The sequence below is a fragment of the Dromaius novaehollandiae genome, chromosome 6, assembly GCF_036370855.1.
Source record: "Dromaius novaehollandiae isolate bDroNov1 chromosome 6, bDroNov1.hap1, whole genome shotgun sequence".
Classification (NCBI taxonomy): domain Eukaryota; kingdom Metazoa; phylum Chordata; class Aves; order Casuariiformes; family Dromaiidae; genus Dromaius; species Dromaius novaehollandiae.
Window position 1 is genome coordinate 13,905,391 of NC_088103.1, and position 22,597 is coordinate 13,927,987.

At 35.9% G+C, this 22,597-nt stretch overlaps 1 protein-coding gene across 1 annotated transcript in view; it reads left to right on the forward strand.

Annotated features, from left to right (window-relative positions):
- The window catches only part of CCDC6 (coiled-coil domain containing 6), a 51,630-nt gene that overhangs the window by 21,443 nt on the left and 7,590 nt on the right, over window positions 1-22,597 (forward strand). The window contains exons 3-7 of the mRNA XM_064513713.1: window positions 7,645-7,773; window positions 13,036-13,139; window positions 14,881-15,041; window positions 17,633-17,789; window positions 21,047-21,147. Coding sequence (XP_064369783.1) covers window positions 7,645-7,773; window positions 13,036-13,139; window positions 14,881-15,041; window positions 17,633-17,789; window positions 21,047-21,147 — 652 coding nt within the window. The remainder of the gene's footprint in view (window positions 1-7,644; window positions 7,774-13,035; window positions 13,140-14,880; window positions 15,042-17,632; window positions 17,790-21,046; window positions 21,148-22,597) is intronic.

Consider the following 22,597-nt stretch of genomic DNA (forward strand, 5'->3'; position numbering starts at 1 on the left):
ATTTCTTATGTTCTGCAGCTGGAGACTTATGGCATATTTAGCCCTGTAATTAGTAAATATGTTGTTTGTAAACAACATTAAAGCAAATCTTATCTGACACTTTTGTTACTGCAAAGTGGGACTTTATGACTTTGTAGTTCAATGCCTGTGTCACGCAGTAAGTTAAGCACCAAGAATGTTTCTGAATTAAGACTCACATTTGCTTTCAAAATCATAAATTTTAATGAAAAATAAAGAAGCCAATGGGAATAAAAATAGGGTATTGAGTGTTCTTTTCTAATTGAGATAAGGTATAGGTATCAAGGTAGAAAAAGTTTTCCACTAAAGTCTTTTGCAATAGAGAAATGGCATGCTGAGCACTGTTGTTTGACTCAAAGGGCTACTTAGAAATGAAATGTTGAACCAAGCTACCTGGAGCCATACTATGCATTGTACAGAGCAAGGTAAGGCTTCCTTTAAAAGTAAAAGCAAAAATTAATCCTTGATATGGTCGAAGAGGCTTTGAACTCACATAATTACCTTACAAAGCAGTCTGTACTGCACAGGTTTTGCAGCATCTAAATTCCTGTTCCTAGTAATAGCTTAAAGTATACTTTGGTAAGCAAAGACTACCTTAGCCTTTTTCTAGAATTCACCTTATAGACAAGCGAGATACTGCTTTAAAGCTATATCTTTAACAGTTTTTAAAATCCTGATATTATAGAAAATGGATTCACATTACAGAGAGAAATACAACCTTGTTGTCTGCCTAAAAGTGCAATATTTTTTTCTTTCTATTATGGGCTTTGAGAAAGTATCCTTTGACTGTTGTTCCAAATTAAGGAGAAAATTAAGCAATCCTCTGTCCGCAAAATGGTGAAGATAGTGCCCTGTTGTAGTGTATGAAATAATTCCAGGTTATTAAGCTGATTATCCACTGGAAACTCTTGAAGAATTTATGTTCATTCTCACTACTGAGAGAAGGATTCAGAGATGCAGGTATACCTAAAACAGGATATAGGCATATAACTGGTGAAGTTATTGTAGCCTTTTGTAAGGCATCTGGATAAAACCCCCAGTTTTAGATTCAACATCATCCTGTAAATATACCCAGCTTTTGATGGGCAAGCTGTAAGTTTTTGCTGAAAGAATTGAATTACGTAGCCCTAACTACAATAAACAGAGGTAAAATTCTGACCACCTTCTGCTTTTATTAAACAGTCTACAGCTTAAACTTCATTTAATGAGGCTTCCTTAAGTCTTACTCAACTTTTGATGAACAAGATCATGTCAATCATAAGATTTTAAAAGGTGACGATTTCTTATTTTCAAAAATGCATTTGTGTTCCAAATCAGTAATACTAAAACTGTATAATTTCCGTCAGCATCATTAGCTAGCAACATTTGGAAGTAAATTTTAAGTTTGTCCTCTTTCTAAATACTAACGCAGTTGACTGAAAAAAGAGAACAGCTGTCAACATCCTGTTGATGGTGATAGTGCCTGTGAAGGGCAAGTGACACTGGATATCTTTTTTACTGTTTGGCCTGCTAACCACAATGCACAGAGGAAAAGACGATAAAGAATTTGTCAAAGCTGTAGTACAAAGCATGTTTTAAACTGTATCAGAGGAATCTGCCTAGTCAGCAGCTTTTATGGTCCAGAAATCTAGATAGCTCTTTGTACCTTTACAGTGACTCATGGCTTGCAGTACAGCTGGAGGATTAGTTTGTTTTAAAACAAACCAAGTTTAATATAAAAACTGTTTGTGTGTGTTTGCTCAGTGCAGATCTCATTTCATGGCTTGATTATGTCTTTGATGTGCTAAACTTGATGTAGAATGCAAAAATGTGTATTAATATATCTTCCCAAACACTAGTAAAGTGCTGAGCAGCTTATAACTTATACAAAGGAAATAGTCGCTTACCTATAGAATTGGAGAATTATTTTTCATGAAAATGTTCTATGGTATTCAGATATTTCCCATTTCTGCGGTGATGTTAAATGTAGTCAGTTGATACTAGAATATTCATGAGTTGCAGGCAATTTTCTTACATAGTTAAGAACTGCAAATAACATTAATGTTGTTTTGGGGCGTTTTTTGTTTGTTTTTTTTTTCTGGAAGGTTAACTCTTTCAGTTGTGCAGGTGTAGTGTTACATTCCCAAATGAAGTTTTTCAGATACAGAAAGCTAGGATAATTGTATTCTTTTTTTTCTAAATTTCCTGAGGCTTGTGAGTACCAGTATTTGCCATTACCTACTAAAATGTAGCAATTCTGACTGATATGTCAGCTCGTGCTTCTTGTGATCACAAGAATATTGTGAATGAAGGAAGGCTTCAAGCCCGTTATTTGAGGATGCACGACTGATGAGACGGTTATAGGGTTAGTAAAAGCAATGGATTGATACCTGTCCACTACCATTTGTGGTATCTTTGCTCTGGACAGGATTCTAACTGAATTAGGTACAGGTTTTGGATGAGGATTTACCAGAAGTATAGTAGTCCCCAGTAGAAGTGTTCTTTACTTCTTAAATTCTTAATCTCTGTGTCTGTGAGTTTATCTGCCAGGCAGCATTGATTTAACCTGAAACTAGACTTCCAAAATTCATGCTGTCAGACATCATGCATCAAATGGCTTCCTGCTTTTTGTATGACTATGGAACAAAAGCTGTATATGAATCTGCTTTGTTTAAGACTTTGCCTTTTGGAGCAGAGGGTGGGAAGTACTTTTGATAGCCTGCATATGATTTGAGGTCTCTCAATTTTTCAAGTATTTACCAGCCTGTGGCTGTTTCGAAATTATTGCCATATTATTCAGTTGAAAGCCACTTAATGGAGGGACTTCTTCCCTAGTGTCTGTGTGTTTTTGTGCTGTCAAACCTTTGTTTTTCACAATTGTAGGGGCTTATGCTTTGCATTCAGAGTGGCATCTGGAATGAGCTCCCAGAATGTCAGTACATTTTAAACGTGAAAGCTGTCTGCCAGAGCACGAATGACAGTGCTCCCCACTAATAGCTTAACAAGAATTTCCCAGTTCAGCATGATTTGCATTACTGTTACAAAACAGAGTTGCATCAGATTTTTCAATGTTGTTGTAAGAAAATAATTTTGAAACATTTACTACTTGCCAGATTGATTCTAAACATACACAGTTGAATGTAAAAGAAGGCTTTTTACCTGGAATACTGCTGCCTTTCTGTGGCCAGGCTTTCTGGTGCCATACTATTGCTTGATAATTCTTGTTTATAACTGTGTGGTGCTAGCTTTTACTGCCTCTGCAAGACCATTAAATAAGTGTATGCTTTTACTAGTTACATTTCTTGTGCTAAGTATAATTTTTGAGTGTCTAAACTGTTGCAAAGATGCAAGATGACATCCATCTCAATAGATGTTTTAGAGTGAAGAGAAGCTTTTCATGACAGATGTTCCTAATACAGTTTTTGTAAGCCTTTTATTTTCTGTGTATTTGGTCTATTTAATTATACTTTTGTCTACCTGGCCAAGTCCCTGGAAAGTTTGGAGTATTAATTTTTATGGGTTCTCTGATTCCTAGCCACTAGAGAATGGTAGTAGTATTTTCAGAGGATCATTAGAAGTGTTTTGATGCAGGATCCATTCTTGCAATTTTCTACATGTACTTGTTGTGTTAATGTTTTGAGATTTGAAGAAATAAATCTTGAAAAATCTAATCTTTTGTGAAGTAAGCCTGCTCAAAAGAGTAATTAATCTTAGTATTGCTTTAACTTATAAATTCAATTATTCTTTAAATTGTCCAGCATTTCTTATCAAAATGAAATACAGATTTGTCAATATCCGTTATATTTTTGCAAGTACAGATTGGTCCAAGTATGTGTCCTTGGAAGTAAAATGTTATGACATACCAAGATAATAGCACAATGTGTGTAGTCAGGCAGATTAAGAAATTGGGAGCTGTACTGAAAGGTTTTTTCATGCAAGTCTGATTCCTGACAATACTCTCAAAAATTATAAATCTGTAAACACAAGCAATTACCCTTCCTGCTCTCCAAAATTCCATGCATCAGCTCAAGGATGCAAATGTGATTGTGCAGAATAAACAGAGTCAGCTCATATATCGTTTATTTGATGAACATCTGGACGTAAAGTGGAGGCAAACTGATGATGCATAGTTTGTTAATACAGAGGACTTTCGGGATGCAGCAGAGGAAGAGTTTGACAACTTTTGAGGGCTGGAGTAGTAAAAATACAGATTTTTCAGTGGTGCAGTGTTCAGAGTCACAGTCTGGTGGACAAGGGAGGGTTTTGTTTAAAAACTGGAACTTCATGAAGCAGGTGCATTATTTCATAGAAGCACTTCTGGCTGTTCCAGAGTAAGGTGGTGCTGGAAGGAAGTACGGTAAACATGGACCTACATTGTATCAGGAGACTTATTTCCATAGGGGGAGGAGAACATTACTGTAGTTGTATAAAACACCTTTAGGACTTATGCAAACTGCTGCAGGCACTCTTGTGGCTGATAAGCTTTATTTTTCATAGTCCAGTTCTGTTTAAAGTATTTGCTGCCTCTCTTGCCCAAAGCCCATCTCTGGTCCTATGCATCTGTCTTTAAGCCCCCCACTGTCTCCTACATTTTTTGTATGTGTTTCAATGTCTGTAAGCCATTATCATGAAGGTGACACTTCATTTTCTAACACATTTTTTCCTTCCTTTTTGCTGGCAGCTATAGGGGTATTTGCAAACTGTTGTTACTATAATAGCATATAATTAAAAACAGTTTGTCTGAAAATACTCTGGTCTCTTACTTTACTACTCAGTGGGTATTTTCTCACTGTTAAAAGTTAGAAATTCTGTTTTTCAGTTTTAGGGTTTCAGCATTAACAGTTTTTCGACCGATCAAAGCCAGTTAAGAGGAAAAATGATTTTACCCACTTGTGAGTAACAGATACCATTAACATGTGTTTTGGGGAGTGCTATTTCTACTTTCTGCCCACTTTAAATAGTGAAGCCAAAAGGGTAAAGAAGAGGAGCGCACAGTAAAGTACCTTGTCGGAATATCCGAGAGGGTATTCATGCTATAATCCCTTTTAGCACTAAAGGGTAATGAATCTGTGGGCTCGTTTTTATTCCCAGTCACTTCACTTCCTGATGCATTTATGTTTAAATCGGAATGGAAGATATTCTTGTGGGTAGGGCTCTGCTGGCTTTACCTGCTAGCTTTCTGATCGGCTAGCACGGTTCTTTGGTCGCAGTTTGTTCATGCTGCCAAGGTGGGATTTAATAGATCCTACACAACAGCTACAGATCTAATGAGTTAGCCTTTTCAATCTCCATGTGATGCACATCCCACACAAGTTTTACCAGCAATGATCTGACACTCAAGACTTTACTATTGCAACTGAATTTGGTTTATGCAAATGCAATTATTATATTATTTAAAGGAGAAGAGCAAGAAACACTATTTGTTGTTAAGTTGGTTTGAGGTTGTATTACACAGTTGTATGATTTGCCAGACTCACTGGATTTGGCTGCAAATGCCAACAGTCCCTAATCACACACTTGCTGTGACCAGCACCTGACTCGAGGCTGAGTAAGAGATTTTGGCCATGTGCCTTTTTACACTGTTTAATTTGCTAACTAAATATAAGCTGATTACAGCAACTGGCTTTGGACTCAATTTTTAGTTAAGTGAAAGAAAGGGTCTAGCCTTTTCAATTAAGCAGAAGTAAGACTGATGAAAGTAAAGAGGTGCGTTAGTTACCTTGAGCTAGGTGGTGATCTGCAAGTTGTCTGTGCTCCTTGTTTTCTTTGGTAGTCTTCAGTCTGAAACCGTAAAGTGGGGAGAGGGGCTTAAAAGATTGTAAAACTGAATAAAGTCCTGTTCATATGAAAATAGTTTTTCTCCAGCTGAGTTTTACTGCATTGTTCAGGAAAGAAGCTTCAGATTTCTGCTTATCGAACAAAACAAACAGTATTTTAAGAGCACAAATTTAATTTTATTTACTAAAGGTATGAGTTTAAAGTTTTCTTCTAATGAAAATCTTACTTAGCCCTGTTCTTTCTTGCATAAGAAATAGGATGGTTTTATTTCTGACTAGGCAATTTAACAAATTTTCCTATCTATCTGAATTGTGAATGGTCATGATAGGCTGAGGTATTATCACGCTGGAGTCCAGACGGCTTCCTCAAGTTCATGGGAATTTCCGGCAAGGCAGCAGAGGTATAAAACTGGAGATGCTTTCTGTAATCAGTTCCATCGTGGTTTTGGAAAAGACAGTGTAATTTTGTCAGCGGAAGAAGTGCCTCTCAGTTATTTTTAATTATGATTCTAGTATTTATCTTAATTTGTGAAAAAATGAAATCTGTGCAAATTGATAAGCCTTGAAAGCACAGTGACACTGCAACCTTCCTTTGCTGTGCATGTGGCTGAGTAGCTGCTGGCTGCCCGGGGCACTCTCCTCCCCAGTGTTTCTGCTCTCTACTCTCTGCCAGGATATGCTTTACAGATTGTTTTCTCCTTAAATAGCAGCAAAAGGAATTGAGGTAATGAGCTAGCAATTTTAATTAAAAAAAAAAATAAAATATTGTTCTTCACTATGGATGCCTGGCAACCTTGACTTGTATGCCTTACTATCAGATACGTCTCCAGATTTTCCTCACCGAGCGCTGCAGAGGCCTGTTGCATCGTCTTACTGTTTAAACACAGCTGGCTTACATGTTGTTCTGGGGTACCCAGAAGGGCTGACCTACCATTGTAAATAAGCAGCTCGTACAAAGTATTTGCAATTTTTAATATATAGGCAGAGTACAGTGTAATTACACCATTGTCTTTTGAGGACATTTACTTTTCAGTAAGTCAGATTCACGTGTTTGTATCATAGTGACAGTCATGTTGTTTTTATACGTAAGCAGGCCTGAATCCCAGTCTCAAAGGGATGCTGTCAAGGTCTTGACATGTAATTTTAAAAGTGACTCTGCTGCTTACCATAATTTCTCTGTGTTATAATGGGTGGGTTTTGTATTTACATCTGGTTGTGAACTTTGAAGATTTTTTTTTTAATTGGAAATATTAACTGGAAAAAACTTCTTTTTCAAGTAATAAGAAAATTTATAGCATGTATTTGAAACTGTTTTATGTCATCCAAATCTTTTGGGGTTTTTTTGTTGGCATAAGACTAGACATGAGACTCTTTTTTTTTTTTAAATTTTATTGCACAGTAATTCCAATAGTATGAGTTCAGTCATGACTTTAAAGTTTCAGCTGTCTGGGATAAAGAAGTACCAAGATCTGCATTTTTAAGCTTTGCATGCTCTTAAGAGGATATATTTAAATTAAATGTAATAGTTTTGCAAACACTATAATGTCTTTTCTATTTTTAAAATATCAGTGATTTTTCTATCATGCTATATTTTTAATACAGGAATGTATCTATTCTGTGTCATTTTTGACTTTATTAAATATTTGAAAATGTAGTTTACTTCCATCTGCTTTATAAATTGAACACATTTTAAAATGTTGCTCTTGGAGATGTTGTTATGTGGGTTTTGCATTTTCAAATCATCTGAGAAGAACCAAGTACTATCAATGGAGAAATTTAATATAAGAAATAGTGCATATAAATGCTGCATAATATGTTTTATACACTCATTTGTATGCTTAAAACACTTTCTTGTCTCCTAAATGTTTAGCTACAGCATGAGAAAGCTGAACTGGAGCAGCATTTAGAGCAAGAACAGGAATTTCAAGTGAACAAACTCATGAAGAAAATTAAAAAACTGGAAAATGATACTATTTCGAAGCAGCTCACCCTGGAGCAGGTAACTCTTTACTTTCAAAATTATGTAACTGTAGAACAAGAGATTTCAGGAAATAAAGTCTACTTGTTTTATATTAGATTTGACCTACTTAATTTTTAAATCTATGAGAAACCAGACAATATCAAGAATATGAAAAAGTGAGTTTAACTTTCAAAGCAATAAACCAATAACATAATTTATTGTAGGAAACTTTCATTTCTGTCATGACCCTTTACAACTCTTATTACTTTTAACACAAGCCTACACATCTGTTAAGCAGCTGCATTTTGTGAATGCAACTGCTTTATAAGTAATGTTTCTTGTTGCTGTTCATCAGCATTTGCCATCACAGTGCTAGTGAGAAAGACTGTTGCTTCTGATAGCAGTTAAGCACAAGAGTAAATCACATATATGTGGCCTCATTGTGCTCTAGGTCACCGTTTTGTGGCAGCGTGGGTAGCCCAGGAATCTGGAACTGTTAGATGTCAGCAGCATATATACTCATGCAGGATGATTTGGGATTAGGCTACGTCCAAATCCCTTTCTCTCTAGACAGCAGCGAACATTAAAGAGAGAAAATACCATTTGTTTTGGTCTTGTGTTTCCACTGGAAGTTTAGACATTGGAGCTGCTCACATGTCTAACTTTACACGTGTGCATCAAAGCATCTCAGTGGTGTTAGTGGAAGTCCTGTTGACCTGAAAGGCAAACTGATGAAAAATACAGATTGGTTAAAGAACTTTGGTTTTCTTGGCTTGTTAAAGGTCCTGCAAGTTGAATGGTGTAAACAAAATATGTTATTTCTGTGCGTTTGTTTGCAGTTCTCATCATAAAACATCTTGTTGCAGATTACTTAAAAATCTACCAGTTTTGTATTTGTATTTATTATTTCACTTGACATTGTGGATAAATTAATTACTAGGTAACTTAGTGATGAAACAGAAGAAATTAAATAAAAATGATACTTAGAGCAAGAATTAAGAAAACTCAAAATTTATATATAGAGAGATATCTATAGAATAAATTGAAAAACAGAAAAGTAGGAAGAACTAGTTGCCAGCCAGTCTTTAACCAGAATGGAAATCAATGAGATTGAAATAACTTTCTTAGCCACAAGGTGGTGGTGGTGGCCATTTAATCAAAATTGAAATGAATACAAATTAAGCTTACTTATTAAATTGTTTTATTCTTTGAAATATTAGTATGAGCCACAGCTGAAATTCTGTTGGTACTTATTTTGATACCATTATTTTGGGCAGAGTTGTGAAATCATTAAATTTGAAGCTTGTCACTCTATTTGAATATCAACAATAGATTGTTCAGAAGACACGTAAGCTCAAAACTGAGTTGCTTATATTTTCTTTTTATCAGGTCTTTCACTTAAATATCTGACCTTGAACATTTACTTTGTTTATTAAGGTGTTAAAGCTGGCTGGCAGTCTTATTTTGAAATTCCTTGTGTATTTAAATGTAATGCACTGTATACTTTTATTTCTCTTACAGTAAGGTGTAATAAATCTCAAGAACTTCAGCATGCATGTATGCATGTATACCACTTGCACACACTTCTTCTCTCCCTTTCATCTCTTGTACGAATTCATACAAAGGCTTATTGCATTAATTGCAACATGAAGCAGCTGCCTTTGGGGCATGTGTTGTACCTAGCAAGAAGCAACTAAAAGTTGTGAGCAGCATAATATTGCGTTTGTACACGTAGAGAGTTAAGGAAGAGCAATTGCCACAGCTCTTCAACATAATCTTTGGGATACCTGTTACTAAGAGGGCTTGTAAGGAGTACTCCAGCAATACCTCATATTTTGAACATAACCTCCTAGGACTGCCTTACTTGCAGCTTTATGGCTTCACTAGTTCCATCACTGCCACCAGTGGTCAGATAGTTGCAACACTGTTCACTAAAAAGCTGTTTTTTTTAAATGTGGAGCATGAATTACCTATGCTTTGATTCCTTTCTCATTTGCTTTTTCTCGTCTGAGCTCCTTATGCCACAGTTGACCAGTAGATAGTTTGTTTATAGCAGTGATGCTTCTGTAGAGTGTTACTCTTAAGTTAAAAAATGAAGTTGGGTCTTAGGTTTCAAATGTGACCCAATATAATTTTCTGAAGTCAGCGTGAAGCAACAGAACATTTTCTCTGAAGGCTAATGGTGAAGAAATGTGCAACACATTCATTAGCTGAATGTTTTAGTTAAAAGGAACAATAATGGTCTTCTGCATTATAGTTCAGTGATTTGATAGGAAATAAAATAGCTATCAATTCTGCCCTACAGAGGCTGAGTCTGTGTGGTCTCTCCGTTACCCTTTTTAATTGCTTTTCTATTTCATATAGTACAGTGGGTAACTAGAGGAGATGCATTTAAAAGAAAAATAAGAATTTAGATGCTAATAATCGTCTTCTATATCTGCTTCTTTGAAAGGAGAAGAGGATCATGAAATGTGTAAAGTCCTCCAGAAGGGTATTCTTGGATAGCAGCAAAGAAATAAAGGGGGAAGGGTAGATGAGGAGCCAAGAAGTGAAATTGGGATTGTGGGCTTAGTCAGAGATTGTTTTCAACTTTCATTGATTAGGAAGATCACCATCATTTCAGGAGGAAACAGTTGTGTTTGTAGGTAATTTGGCAAGAAAGCTGAAGAAGCAGTAAGCCAGGAATAAACAGACAATGGATGTTGTAGCTACATTTGAAGTAAGTGTGTGTGTGCATGTGTGTGCGTGTGTGAGTGAGAGAGAAACATGACTGAATGGTGAGGAAGATTAAAAGGGAGGAATTACACTGAAAAAAAATCCAAGCAATACATCCTCCCTTCCCTACTGTGGCTGTAAAAGCTAAATGCTGTTTGACTGGAACATAACTTTGGAACCCATGTAGACTTGCACTCATACTGACAGATTCTGCTTTGGTCTTGAGGTATGATGCCATTGTGTTCACTTGAGTTCAAAATATGATCAAGTTCCAAACAGATTCTTTGGCTAGAGTTCAAGTACACCTGAAACTACCTACAACAAAACAAATACACCTCCTGTCTGAATGCGCAGCTCTGCTCAGGATGCTGCAGTGGCCTTGTCCCATAGATTCAATTCAAGGTTTTCCTCCTCAGAGCTTTGAATACCCGGACACTGGGAGGAACTGGGTCAACACTTAAGACGAGCAAGGGAAGTTGCTTGCTTCCGGTATATTCTCATATTGCTGGGAAAGCGGAGCTTTAAATCTTTCTTTTGCAACTCGGCTTCTTTGGCAGCTCATCAGAGCATGTTTGTCAGCCTTCGGGGCACAACACAAGGCTCATTTCTATATTGTGGCTGATGATTTGAACTTGTCACTATGCATGCTCACCTACATATAGATTTCTAATTAATAGACTCCACTGCCTTGGTGAGGGATGCTATAATATTAAAGGTAATTTTAGATTTTAAAATGAGAGGCTCTAAATAAATCAGTCACTAAATTCCAGTGTGTTCTTCTTCCTACCATTAAATGAAATAGATTTACTTTCACTAGAATGTTTTTGTATTCTTGTTTGGTGCTAGTTCAATAATGTAGTTGTAAAAAATGATTAAGAAAGGTCAAAACAAGTGAATCTAAACACTAATCCATTAAGTAAGTGATGCAAAAAACGTTGCTGCAGAATTAGTGATCTGCAGTCAACCTTTTTCATCACATGTTTATTTAGATGGCTTTCTGGTGTATTGAAGGAGTGCATGTTGATTATGTAGGAGCACAGCATACAAATTCCCAGAATATTTTGTATACATCCTTCTCTCTGAACTCTGTCAGCTCCAAACATTGGCCAAACAAGCTGGCTAATGAGCAGCGCACTAAGCAGCCTCGTCTCCCCAGGGGCTGAGTGAGCATTTTTCCTCCGTGCCACCCCAGCTCTGGTTGTGTGGGAATGAAGTGTCTGTCAGGAGCCAAAGTCTGAGCCTGTGTGGACCACACGGGTTGCTCATGACTTCTTGTGACTAATGTAGACAACCTAGAACCTCAGTTCAAAAGCCAATTTTATTTAAAGTGGTAAGAATTTTGTCAGATGTGAAAAGCTTTGCTAAACATTTTCTGATTATTTTATGTTCCCCATTACTCATGAGTATTAGTTTTTATATATATATATATATATATATGTATTTACAGTAACTGATTGTCTTTTGCTTTAAAGAAGAATGTTGTACATTCATTAAACCTGCACTTCTGCCTGAAGTGCATAAGTTTAAGTTTGAATCTCTCTGTTAATTTAGTGGTTGGAACACAGGTCTTAGGAATCTAAATGTTACAGTAGTGCTTCAGCCAGTGATGCAATAAACATGCAGGGAGATCACTTAATAGCTCTGTTTTCAGTCTTTCCAAGTTGTAAAGTGGGCATATTTGCCTGTCAGGAAGGTGGTGAGCGTTAGCCAAGTCTTGACTGGAAATATGTCTGTGGTATTTTCTATCTGTAAAGATACTGATCTATTCAAGCCTGTTTCATTTCTGTTAGCTTTTAGAGTTCAGCTGCCTATGTTATTGAATGCTCTTAGTATTCTAGTGTATTCTTATTAATATTTCAATTGTATTTGTTCTGAAATAGTAATACTAGAATTTTCATGTACAGTTAGATCCACTTTTATTAGCTTGTATTTGAATCAAGAATATTTGTTCACACAATAAGTGAATGTGAATAATGTCGAGTTAAGTACTGTCTTTTATAAAGCCTTTGCTAAGATAGAAATAAATTGTTTCTGCTAGTAAGGACTGATGCTGTAACACTTGTGGCAGTCCAAATAATTTTTTTCTTGATCTAGCACAAGGCAAACATGTTTTTTCTGCTGTTTCTGGCATCCTTAAAGGTGATTCTTCTGTTAAAAATGTCTAAAATTTTTCGTAAGAATAAATGTCTACATAGTAGAACATAGTATTAAATTTTGAGCAGTTTGAACTTCAGAGACTCATGGAACAGAAGACATCTCTTAATAGGCTTGTGATATCATTAGTTGCCACATGTCGGCTCTGGCCAACCATGAAATAAAGAATTTGAAACCTGGACAAGTTCTGTGTGAAAAATGTCTACGCTGAGGACTTAACGATTGTGCAACTCCAGAATCTCTTGACTTTTTTTGCAAGATTTGTCCCTGTGACCAGTGTGGTGTTCCCAATTTTGGTTTCCTTTTTGCTTCCTCCTTGCTATCTTAGAGCATCAGATAAAACAACCTCATCATAGCAACAATCTTTCATAATAACCGTTCCTTGCAGAAAATATATTCCTGTCATTTTCACTGATTGTTTTTCCTCCCCAGCTAAGACGTGAGAAGATTGACCTTGAAAATACTTTGGAACAAGAACAAGAAGCACTAGTGAATCGTCTCTGGAAGAGGATGGATAAGCTTGAAGCAGAAAAACGGTCTGTCTTGTTGCAGTGTATTTATTACTGTGGAAGAAGCACCACCTAATACCTAGTTCTGGATTAAATACTCTTGTCTCAATTCCACAAGGGTTGTTTAATTTACGAAAACATGAAGGTTAAAGCAGTTGTAAAGCTCCTTCTTTTCATGATATTACATGCTTGATTGCCTAAACTAGATGAAAATAAGTAGTGTAAGAAATGAACTGGGAAAGCTGGAAACAATTTGCTGAATCTTTTTTGATTGCTGGTAGACTTTTAAAGCTTCTGTTCTTGGATCAGCTTTCTGTTTGTGGGCCAAAGAAAATAATGTGACATTTTAGTGTATTCATTATATGGGAAGCTCTTGTTTTTTCCCCTGTCTGCTTGAAGAAGACTTTAGCTTTTTCTCCATGACGTGCACTTGTGTCAGTGAGGCTTCCTGCTGCTTCTTCAATAGAAGTGAAGACAGTGAGGCTTTCTGTTCCTGGGAAAGCTAAGGTTAAAAATATGTATTAAAGGGAGCCCTTTGGGGGGGCATATCATAACAACTCTGCTTTTTGTGAGTAGAGCAGAAGAGGTGATGAATGCCTTATTTTCTACTATACATTGTAGGAGCGTTACGTTAATGTGACTCCATGAATTCTACCTGGGGCCTTGGCAAACACCTGAGACTACATGAACTGCAATTTTTGTAGTTTTGTTTTACAGAGCCCTGCTAGTGGAAGGTGCTCTGAAGCGCTTCATGTAATACGCAGCAGTGGTAAAGCCATAGTGGATGGGCCTTTGGTAGGATTTTTGTGCATCTTAGTCTTTGAAACTTTTTTAAGCCAAACTGTTTCTGGTTTAATTTATCCCAGACTGAGTGCCTTCTTACCAGGAGATACAATGGTGTCATAGACCATGCTTTAATGTAACTTTGTATGACATGTACGTATCCTAGGCCATGCAGAGAGTTGTGCTTGTATAGTGCTGTCCCTGCTCTTCAGGGCAGAATTGCATCTGGCCCATCAACATGTTTCTGATGAACAGTTTCATGTTTTCAGATGGAAAAATACTTTATATACAAACTCCAAGAATCTTAATTTAGAACATCAATATCTGCTGTGTGCTTATTTCCTTTTAGGAAAAACTCATGACTCCTGATTTCACAGGAAGGCATTTGAGGTATTTGAAACCTTGACTATGTGAAGAGAACAGCATGATGAGAAATATTTTTCTCTTTGCAGATAATAAAGCAAATATCTGCTTCAGAAACTGTCAATAAAGTTCTTTCTTTCACCAATCCAATGAATGTTGACCAGCAATGCAGGAAAACTTGTGCATCATCGTGAATACTAAGTTATTCATTTCTCATCTTCAGTAGATGTTTTTCATCTAAGAACATAAAAAACTCAAGAGATTAAATGAACTTGCTTAGAAACAGTTTTGTGGTGGTAGAGCTTTAAATATAAAACTGAAGTACTGGTATATAGTCCATAGTGGTTTATTTTTCCAAACTGTAGGCAGAAATGTTTGTCACTATCAACATCTGAACATTTAAGAAAATCCCCTTAGAGCTGTCCCTGGACAACAAATTTTATCTTTTTTTCTATTTTGGTTAAAAAAGAAAGCATTATAAATCCCCCCAAAACTCTCCCAAACAAAAACAGTCATTAACGTAAATCCTAGTATATATCTATCAAAGTCCTTGCAGTGGGTTTTTGGTTTTGTTTTGTTTTTGTTAGAATTGATAGTAAAGTTTAAACTACTTTTCATACAGAATTTTGCAGGAGAAGTTAGACCAGCCAGTATCTGCACCACCGTCACCCAGAGACATATCAATGGAGATAGATTCTCCAGAAAATATGATGAGACATATCAGATTTTTAAAGAATGAAGTGGAGAGGTTAAAGAAACAACTGAGGGCTGCACAGTTACAGCGTGAGTAAACAACTTACATTTAAATCTTTCTAAGTTTCTGTAATGTAAGATTTTTGTCTAGGCTTTTGTGAGTTTGATTTTAAGGTAGAATGAAAAAGTAAGTGTAGACTAAAGCATTTTCATAATTGCAGTATTATGACTTGTTAATATATTTATATTGCAGTTGGGTTTTTTTAGCTTTCCTGGAATGGTGTAGGGGCAAATTTCTGTACTGAAGAATCATCAAATATTTCTTGGCTATATTTGAGCCAGAGAAAACATTTCTATGATTTTTTTTTCTTTTTTTTCAGAGACTCTTAACAGTATTTCGACATACAAATTCTTCAAAACACACCTATGAAGTACCTTGTAAGAGTCTAGTTACAAGTTAAGAATTACTCAGAAGAATTTATAGCTAGCAAAATAAAGTTCATTTATACGTGAGAAATTCGCTTGTTAAGTGATTATAGCTACCTTTAAAGAGTTGTTTGTGGCTTTGTTTTAAAGCTGATTGTTAAAGTAGCTTTTTGACTTCACAGTGTAGCAAAACAAGTAATCTTGCTGTGTTCTTCCTTACGTAATACCATTTTGAAAACATACAGAATAAACAGAAGCCCACCTGTTTCTGTTGTGAAAAGTGCCATGGATCTTTGGCCAGCAGTAGAAAGCCTGCTTTTACCATACCTTTTAAGGGAGGGCATATGATTTTGAAGCACTTGTTCTTAGATGGCAAAAAGATCACTTGTGCTTCTCTGTGATCTTTGCTATCCCCTAACTTCATCTCTTCATGCTAAATCTAAAACTTCTATCTTAAGTTCATCAGTTATACCTTTTTTGGTAGTATAGTTCCTGGTCAGTAGCATTATCTTTCAACTGATAAGTAGGTATCTACTTTATATATATATCGATACAAAAAATCTGGAAGGGTGGAAAACGGACAGTATTCTCCCCCTTTCGTGTGCTCTTCTTGAGAGGCCAGCTGGAATATTTCAGCTAGTATTCAGAGACAGAGTTTACGAGAGGCCACAGCCTTCTTTACAGAGATGATGGAAGAGTGCTCTTGTACAGAGTCCTTGTGCCCGAGTTTGTGGCATTAATAATTTGCGTCGGTTAAGATAAGGAATGCTGATCTTCGTACTTGCCAATTTTGCACTGCAGCCTTCACTTCCTGAACTTCAGAATGAGAGCAAGGCCTTTGATACAAAGCACTCTGCCTGCAGATCAAGCCTAAATTAATTAGCTTTGAAGTGTTCTTTATTATTTTGAAGTGATTCCTTGTTGAATTATTGTGATTTAGAGTAAAATTTTAAAAGCATTTTAAGTCAAAGTCTCTTTGAAAATGAGATTTAGGCTTAAAGGGTGCTTTTTTAAAATTTGTGAATAGATTAAACAGAACTGTATTAATTATAACAACACTGATAAATTTGATTTACTAGTTTATGGGCTGCCTGCAAGCTGAAGATCAAATTGAAATACACTTTTCAGAAGGAAGTTTAGTGATTGCAGTATGTGGTCATTAGAGAACCTCTACTACTATTGATAAATGCTCACTGCAGTCTGCTTACTGGATTCTGATATTGATATTACGTTTTGGGTTTTTTCGCAATATTTACTTCCTGTCTAGGAAATGCATTGCTATAATACCAGTTGTAAATGTGTAATACTGTTACGTTTGGGAAAGAAGTAGTATTTCCACAGAATTGGAGAGGAATTGTGTTTTGTTGCTGGCTTGAGAATAGGATTCTAAAACAAGAATACTCTTTTGATTGAAAGATGTTGCATAAAGAAATGACCATGAAATTTTTTAAATATTGAAGAATACACTGTCCTTTTGATCAAGTATTAGAAAGCCTTACAGAATGTTATATGTAATAAGGATGTGTTCCATTTTATTTAAATAATGTGTCAAAATGCTTCGTGGTTTTCCATAATTTGATTTAACCACTTTAGTCTGTGATGACAGCTATTTAAGTGATGTGTGCTGAACTCAGTTGAGAGCTGCAAAGTCAAATAGCCCATTGGTACAAAGAGTAAATCACTTGTTGGCTTTTAATATTGGTACGTGTCTTGCTGGCCGGGCTCTATGATAAAGTGCAATTGAAAGCAGCCAGAAAATATTTGAGATAGCAATTCAACATGAGTTTGAGAGTTTTATATTTCAGAACTTGTTTTGTGCCTGCTTGCTTGAAAAGGAAATATACCTTTTATATAGTTTCTTCCCTGTGTTGTAGTAAAATCTTTGTAAACATTAAATTCCAGTATTTCAATAGAGCAGGAGTCATCTCTTTTTCTTTTTTTTCCTTTACGGCTTGGTTTTACTATTTTTTATGAGCTTTTGCTCTGCTCTTCAAATCCACTTAACTAAGTACTCTAAAACTTTTTGCTTTTTACCTTTATTTCCCTATTTGCTGTCAGGCAGTGGTTCATTTTAGTAGCCACCATTCTGAATTAGGCTTTGAAGTAGACTTAGAGATGAGACTTTTGAGTGGTCAATTCTGAGCACTTTCCACACCCTCGTTTTTAAACTATTTAGGTGAATTTAATAGCATCATATTTGCCTGTCTGTGAAATGGAATTTTAATCAAATTTTAACAAAAATTTCTGAATTTCAGATTCAGAGAAGATGGCACAATATTTAGAAGAGGAGCGTCATATGAGAGAAGAAAACTTGAGGCTTCAAAGAAAATTGCAGAGGGAGATGGAACGCAGGGAAGCACTCTGCAGGCAACTGTCAGAAAGTGAATCCAGCTTAGAAATGGATGATGAAAGGTTTGTATTTTCTAGCCATCCAGATATGCTGTCATCGAGCTTATTATCAGTACCCATATGTTTTTCTGAATATTATTGAATGAGTATTCATAGAAATAACCTGCTTATAGGTTTAATATATGTTGAAATGAAATGATCTGTGGAGTTGACATTCAGGATAATTAACCTCATGGTAACTTTGTTTTGCCCCTAACTCTGTAAATGCCAAGAATTTTGTTAGGTAGGTAGGAACAGTGTCCTTATCTGGGTCTAGTTTGTCCTTTGCAGAAAGTAAAACGTGTAACACTGGGAATCTTAGCCAAATCCAAGGAGGTAATATATACAGTCTTAGAGTAAGGGAGAAGGAAGCATTTCCAGAACTCTTGGGTTGTTCTTGATGTGCTGTCCCTACTGTATATCATATGTTATGTTACAAACATAACATCCTTGTTTTTTCTCTATTGCAAGCTGCATTGCACTGACCTCACAGAGAGTCTTGAACTTTTCATGGCTTTATATGATGCCGTTCAGTATTTCCTCGCATCATAGTGATATGACAGTGTTGTATCTTGAAAGAGGTTTTAAGTACACTTTGAATAAAACATTCCTGTTTCTTATCAAATGGTCACAATTTTTTTGTTCTGTTTTACATTATTTTGGATTTGTAGCAGTCCTTTAAAGAACGAAAGAAAGTCACCCTGTGCTGTGTATTCTTCCGATACTGAGATATTTCTTCTTAGGTCATTAGTGTATTTGTTATCACATGTAATTAACTAGAAAACCAAGTATCATATATTTTGTTTCAAGGAGTACCCTTAAAAAAATTCAAGGCAGTGTTTTCTTTTTAATGAAATACTAGGCAACTGACATATATCGTAGTAGCAGCTGGTACTATGATATAGCGAAAGCTGTATAAGTTAGGTGGTTGTTAGAAATGCAGGATTCTGGTGTTAGAGTCTATTTTTATTATCCTAATGTTTTCTGCTAATATTTACATTGTAATAGAAATACCAAATCAGATAATCAGCTTTTTTTTTCCTGTTCTCTAAAACTCTTAGTCAAAATCTGAATTTTTATGAAATATTGGTGTTCATCCAAAAAGAATGGGCTATGCTAAGTATTTTTTTTTGTCAACCACTTGTAGTGGTAGTAATAAAACACAGGAAAAAGTTAAGTATTGTATATTCGTAAGAAATTTCATTGTCCTGTTGATTTGTTTGATACTACAAAGACATGACAAAATCCTTCCCAAACAGGTAATTTGGATTATAATTAATAAAAAGTAAACTAAAGGAGGAAGCAGAAAACAGAGATATTAGAATGGTAATTCTTAGGAGAGAACTACACAGACAATTATGGAACATGTAGTTTGATTTGAAATTGTAAATTTTTGTCAGCTTGCATTTTCTTCTTAAAAATGATGGTGGTGTTGGATCAATATCCAGGTTTTTCTGTTGCGTTCTCTTAGTTGATTATGCTTATTTTTTGTAGATGGAGGCAGATGAAAATGCTTTACTGAATGCGAAATACACAGCTCTCCCAAAACTTCCTCCTCCTGACAAGGAATAGCTAGTCAGGAGCTCAATCCTCCATCCTATTCCCTGGAGTAATAGGGAAATTTCTAAAACCAGGAAGCATACTAATGGTGTGCTGCTATTCCACATGACATAATCCAGGTACCTAGGATGACTCTTATGAAAAACTGCCTCTACAGAAAATAAAATAAGGTTAAATCACAAAGATCAGTGCTTAGACATAATATACTTATTTGCATTACAAGTGGTTTTTGTGGTGTACGGGTAGCTCAGTTAGTTTAACTTAGCAAACTCTGCTACTAGTAGCCATTTGGAAAAACTTGCAATTAAGTAAATTTTAATTTGCCAGCTGTTGTTCTCTATTGCAACTACTCCTGTTACTTAATCTACCCAAGTTTAAACCAACTTGAGTGTCACTACAAAGCATTGCATTGGTTAGGTGTTGCAGCTTAGTAACTCTGAACATCTTGGTTAAAAATTGAGGTGCAGTATCTAAACATGTATCTGGTTTTTTAAGAACTTGCTCACAGACCTCAAAGTCATCATGATTGGTGAGTTCCATCAAACAGAAATATTTTTAATGCTACTCCATGCTTCCCCCCCTGTGATCTGGAAATAAATATAGCTGCTAAAAATTTGTGAGCAACAGTGGTAGAGAGGGAGATAATGAATCAAAAGGCAGTTAGGTAGCTAGCTTTATCTATAGCTTAACTGCGTCAGGTAAAAAATAGAGCTAAATGTAATAGTATAAATCTGGCAGCACTGATTTGAAACTTCATCTGCAGGAGGAGGTGAGCAAGGCGGGGGGGGGGGGGGCCTCTAATCTAGGAAATGACTGAAAAATCTAGGGGGAAACTATATAAGCAAGTCAACCTGAACACTGCCAGCACAGTGTTGTGAAAAAATAAATAAAACTGCTTTCCATATATGAAAAAGTAAGGGGCAAGCAAGACCAACTGGTATGATTTTTAAACTCCTTTTATATAGGGTAGGAGTAGCACTTAATGACTGATCTGATATATGCAATGAAGAAGGTACAAACCAATACCACTGAAATTATTATAGATGAGATAAAATGCCTTGTCTGAGATTCTAATTTGCTAGCTTATCAAAAAGAAGATTTGGAACTGTCTTGCTGTACAACCTGTATCTTTAGAGGGAGAATGTACTGGATTCAAAGTAGCTCTCTGTTCCAGTGGCAGAAGACATAATAAGCAAATGGCTAGATGCTCAAGCTAGATGGACTCATATGCCAAATAGGACATGTTTTTAACTGTGAGGCTGACTAGCTGTTGGAACAAATTATCAAAAGTATGGTGGCTTTTCCACCTCTTTGTGATTTCAAATTAATGCTGATCGTCTTTCTGGAAGATATACTCCAGCCAGACAAGCTATTGAGTTCAAGATAGAAATGATGTGTAAAATGCAAGAAAGTAGTATAGGTCAGTTTGGATAATGTGGTTTATACCCCTAGCCTTAATAGGTACTATTCCGATTGTGCGCAACATGTACTGTCTTAACTGCACATGACTGAAATAAGTCCAGCTATTTCCATTGCAAATTAAGCCAGTATTTGCACCTTCAGCAATGAAAAGAGTATCCTGTCATGATTTCCTAAAGGTGATTGGTCCAATGATAATCTAATGTAATTCTTATGGGAATTGAAAATGCCACAGTGAAGCATTTAAAACATGGCACATTTTAAAAGGTTTAATCTAATTATTCTTTACCTTTTTTTGTTAGATATTTTAATGAGATGTCTGCACAAGGATTAAGACCTCGCACTGTGTCCAGTCCTATCCCTTATACACCCTCACCAAGTTCTAGCAGACCTATATCACCTGGTAAATATTTAACCCAGTTTCTAAAATTTTTGTATGCATCACATAGTAATGTGCCCTATTAATATATTTAGGTAAATAGCCTTTGAAAGCTAATCTGGGAAAAAGTGCATCATAAGTGTAAGAATAGCTTTGCCTTAGATTTCTTCTAGTGCAGCATGTTTTCAGATTGTTCTGTTTTACACTGTGACCAAATATTAAAGGTCAATTAAGTAGCTGTCGTTTGAGCTTGCTTGCTTTCTTTCTTTCTTTTCTTTTCTTTTCTTTTTTCTTTTCCTCCTAGAAGTTGCCTCATGGGGCACATAGTTCAAATAGATTTCTAGAGTTTGGTGATGGGTACTGCTGTTGTGCTCCCATTACTGTAGTAATGGGACTGCTGTTGTGCTCTGCATGAAAACTTCTTGAAGACTAATCTTGAAAATATTGGAAAGAAAAGTCCATTTCTCTTTACTGGAGGAATGGCTTTTGTACTTCTGCTAATTTCTATTGTAAATCAATTACAATAAAATTAAGAATTCCTGTCTCTAGTATTTTGTATAACAAAGGCAAACTAACCTTTTCTGAATATAATAAATGGATGACAAATTCTTTGAAATTCCAAAAGAACCTGAGTGGAGAATACCTAACCTCAAATGATTGACTTTGTAATTACTGAGCATATTTTTTAAGTCAAAGGAAATGTATTTGTTTGTGTTATGTAAGACATTTGTTGACTGCCATTAAAATTCCTGGAAATTGCCATTGAACATTCACTAAAAGTTGCTGGCCACAAATGTTATATGACAATCACAAATTCACTTGTATACAATGAAACAAATCCTGCATGCCCTGCTTTCTCAAGTTCACCTTTAGAGTCAAACAGGAAGAATCTTATGACAAGGGCAAATGAGATGTGCTCTATATTGACACATTCTGCAAAATGGGATTTAGACGTTTTCTTACACAGGTCTGCTAGAACATATAAAATGTGTTTAAACTCTTTAATTTTCAAGCTTGACTTTTTTTTTCGAAAAAGACTGCAAATAGTTTTCATCCTGATGTTGGTAAAAGAGTAAATGTAGATTAAAACTAACTATAGCCACAAGCCTTGTTGTTATGTTTGAAATATGCATTATGATGGTTTAGTTTTTTGAGAGTTTTAGGAGGTGTTAGGGGGTTATGAATGAGCCAAATCTCTTGACTTTCAAAGTTTCGCAAGATATGTTACCAGGAAAATGATGTGTATTTTCTAATCCTTAGCCTGTAACTGAGTGAACAGAAATGTAATCGTACAAACAGGTGTTCTGGAACAATGACTTTGGACGTTCATGGTTACACACATGCAGCCTTCACAATGATCTAATACACACCTGCACACTGCCTGCAGTCCAACAGTGGTTACAAAAAGTACGTGTGGGGGAAACTGGCACTGTAGAGCCTTGTGTCCTAGCCCTACCTAGAAATGTACCCACCT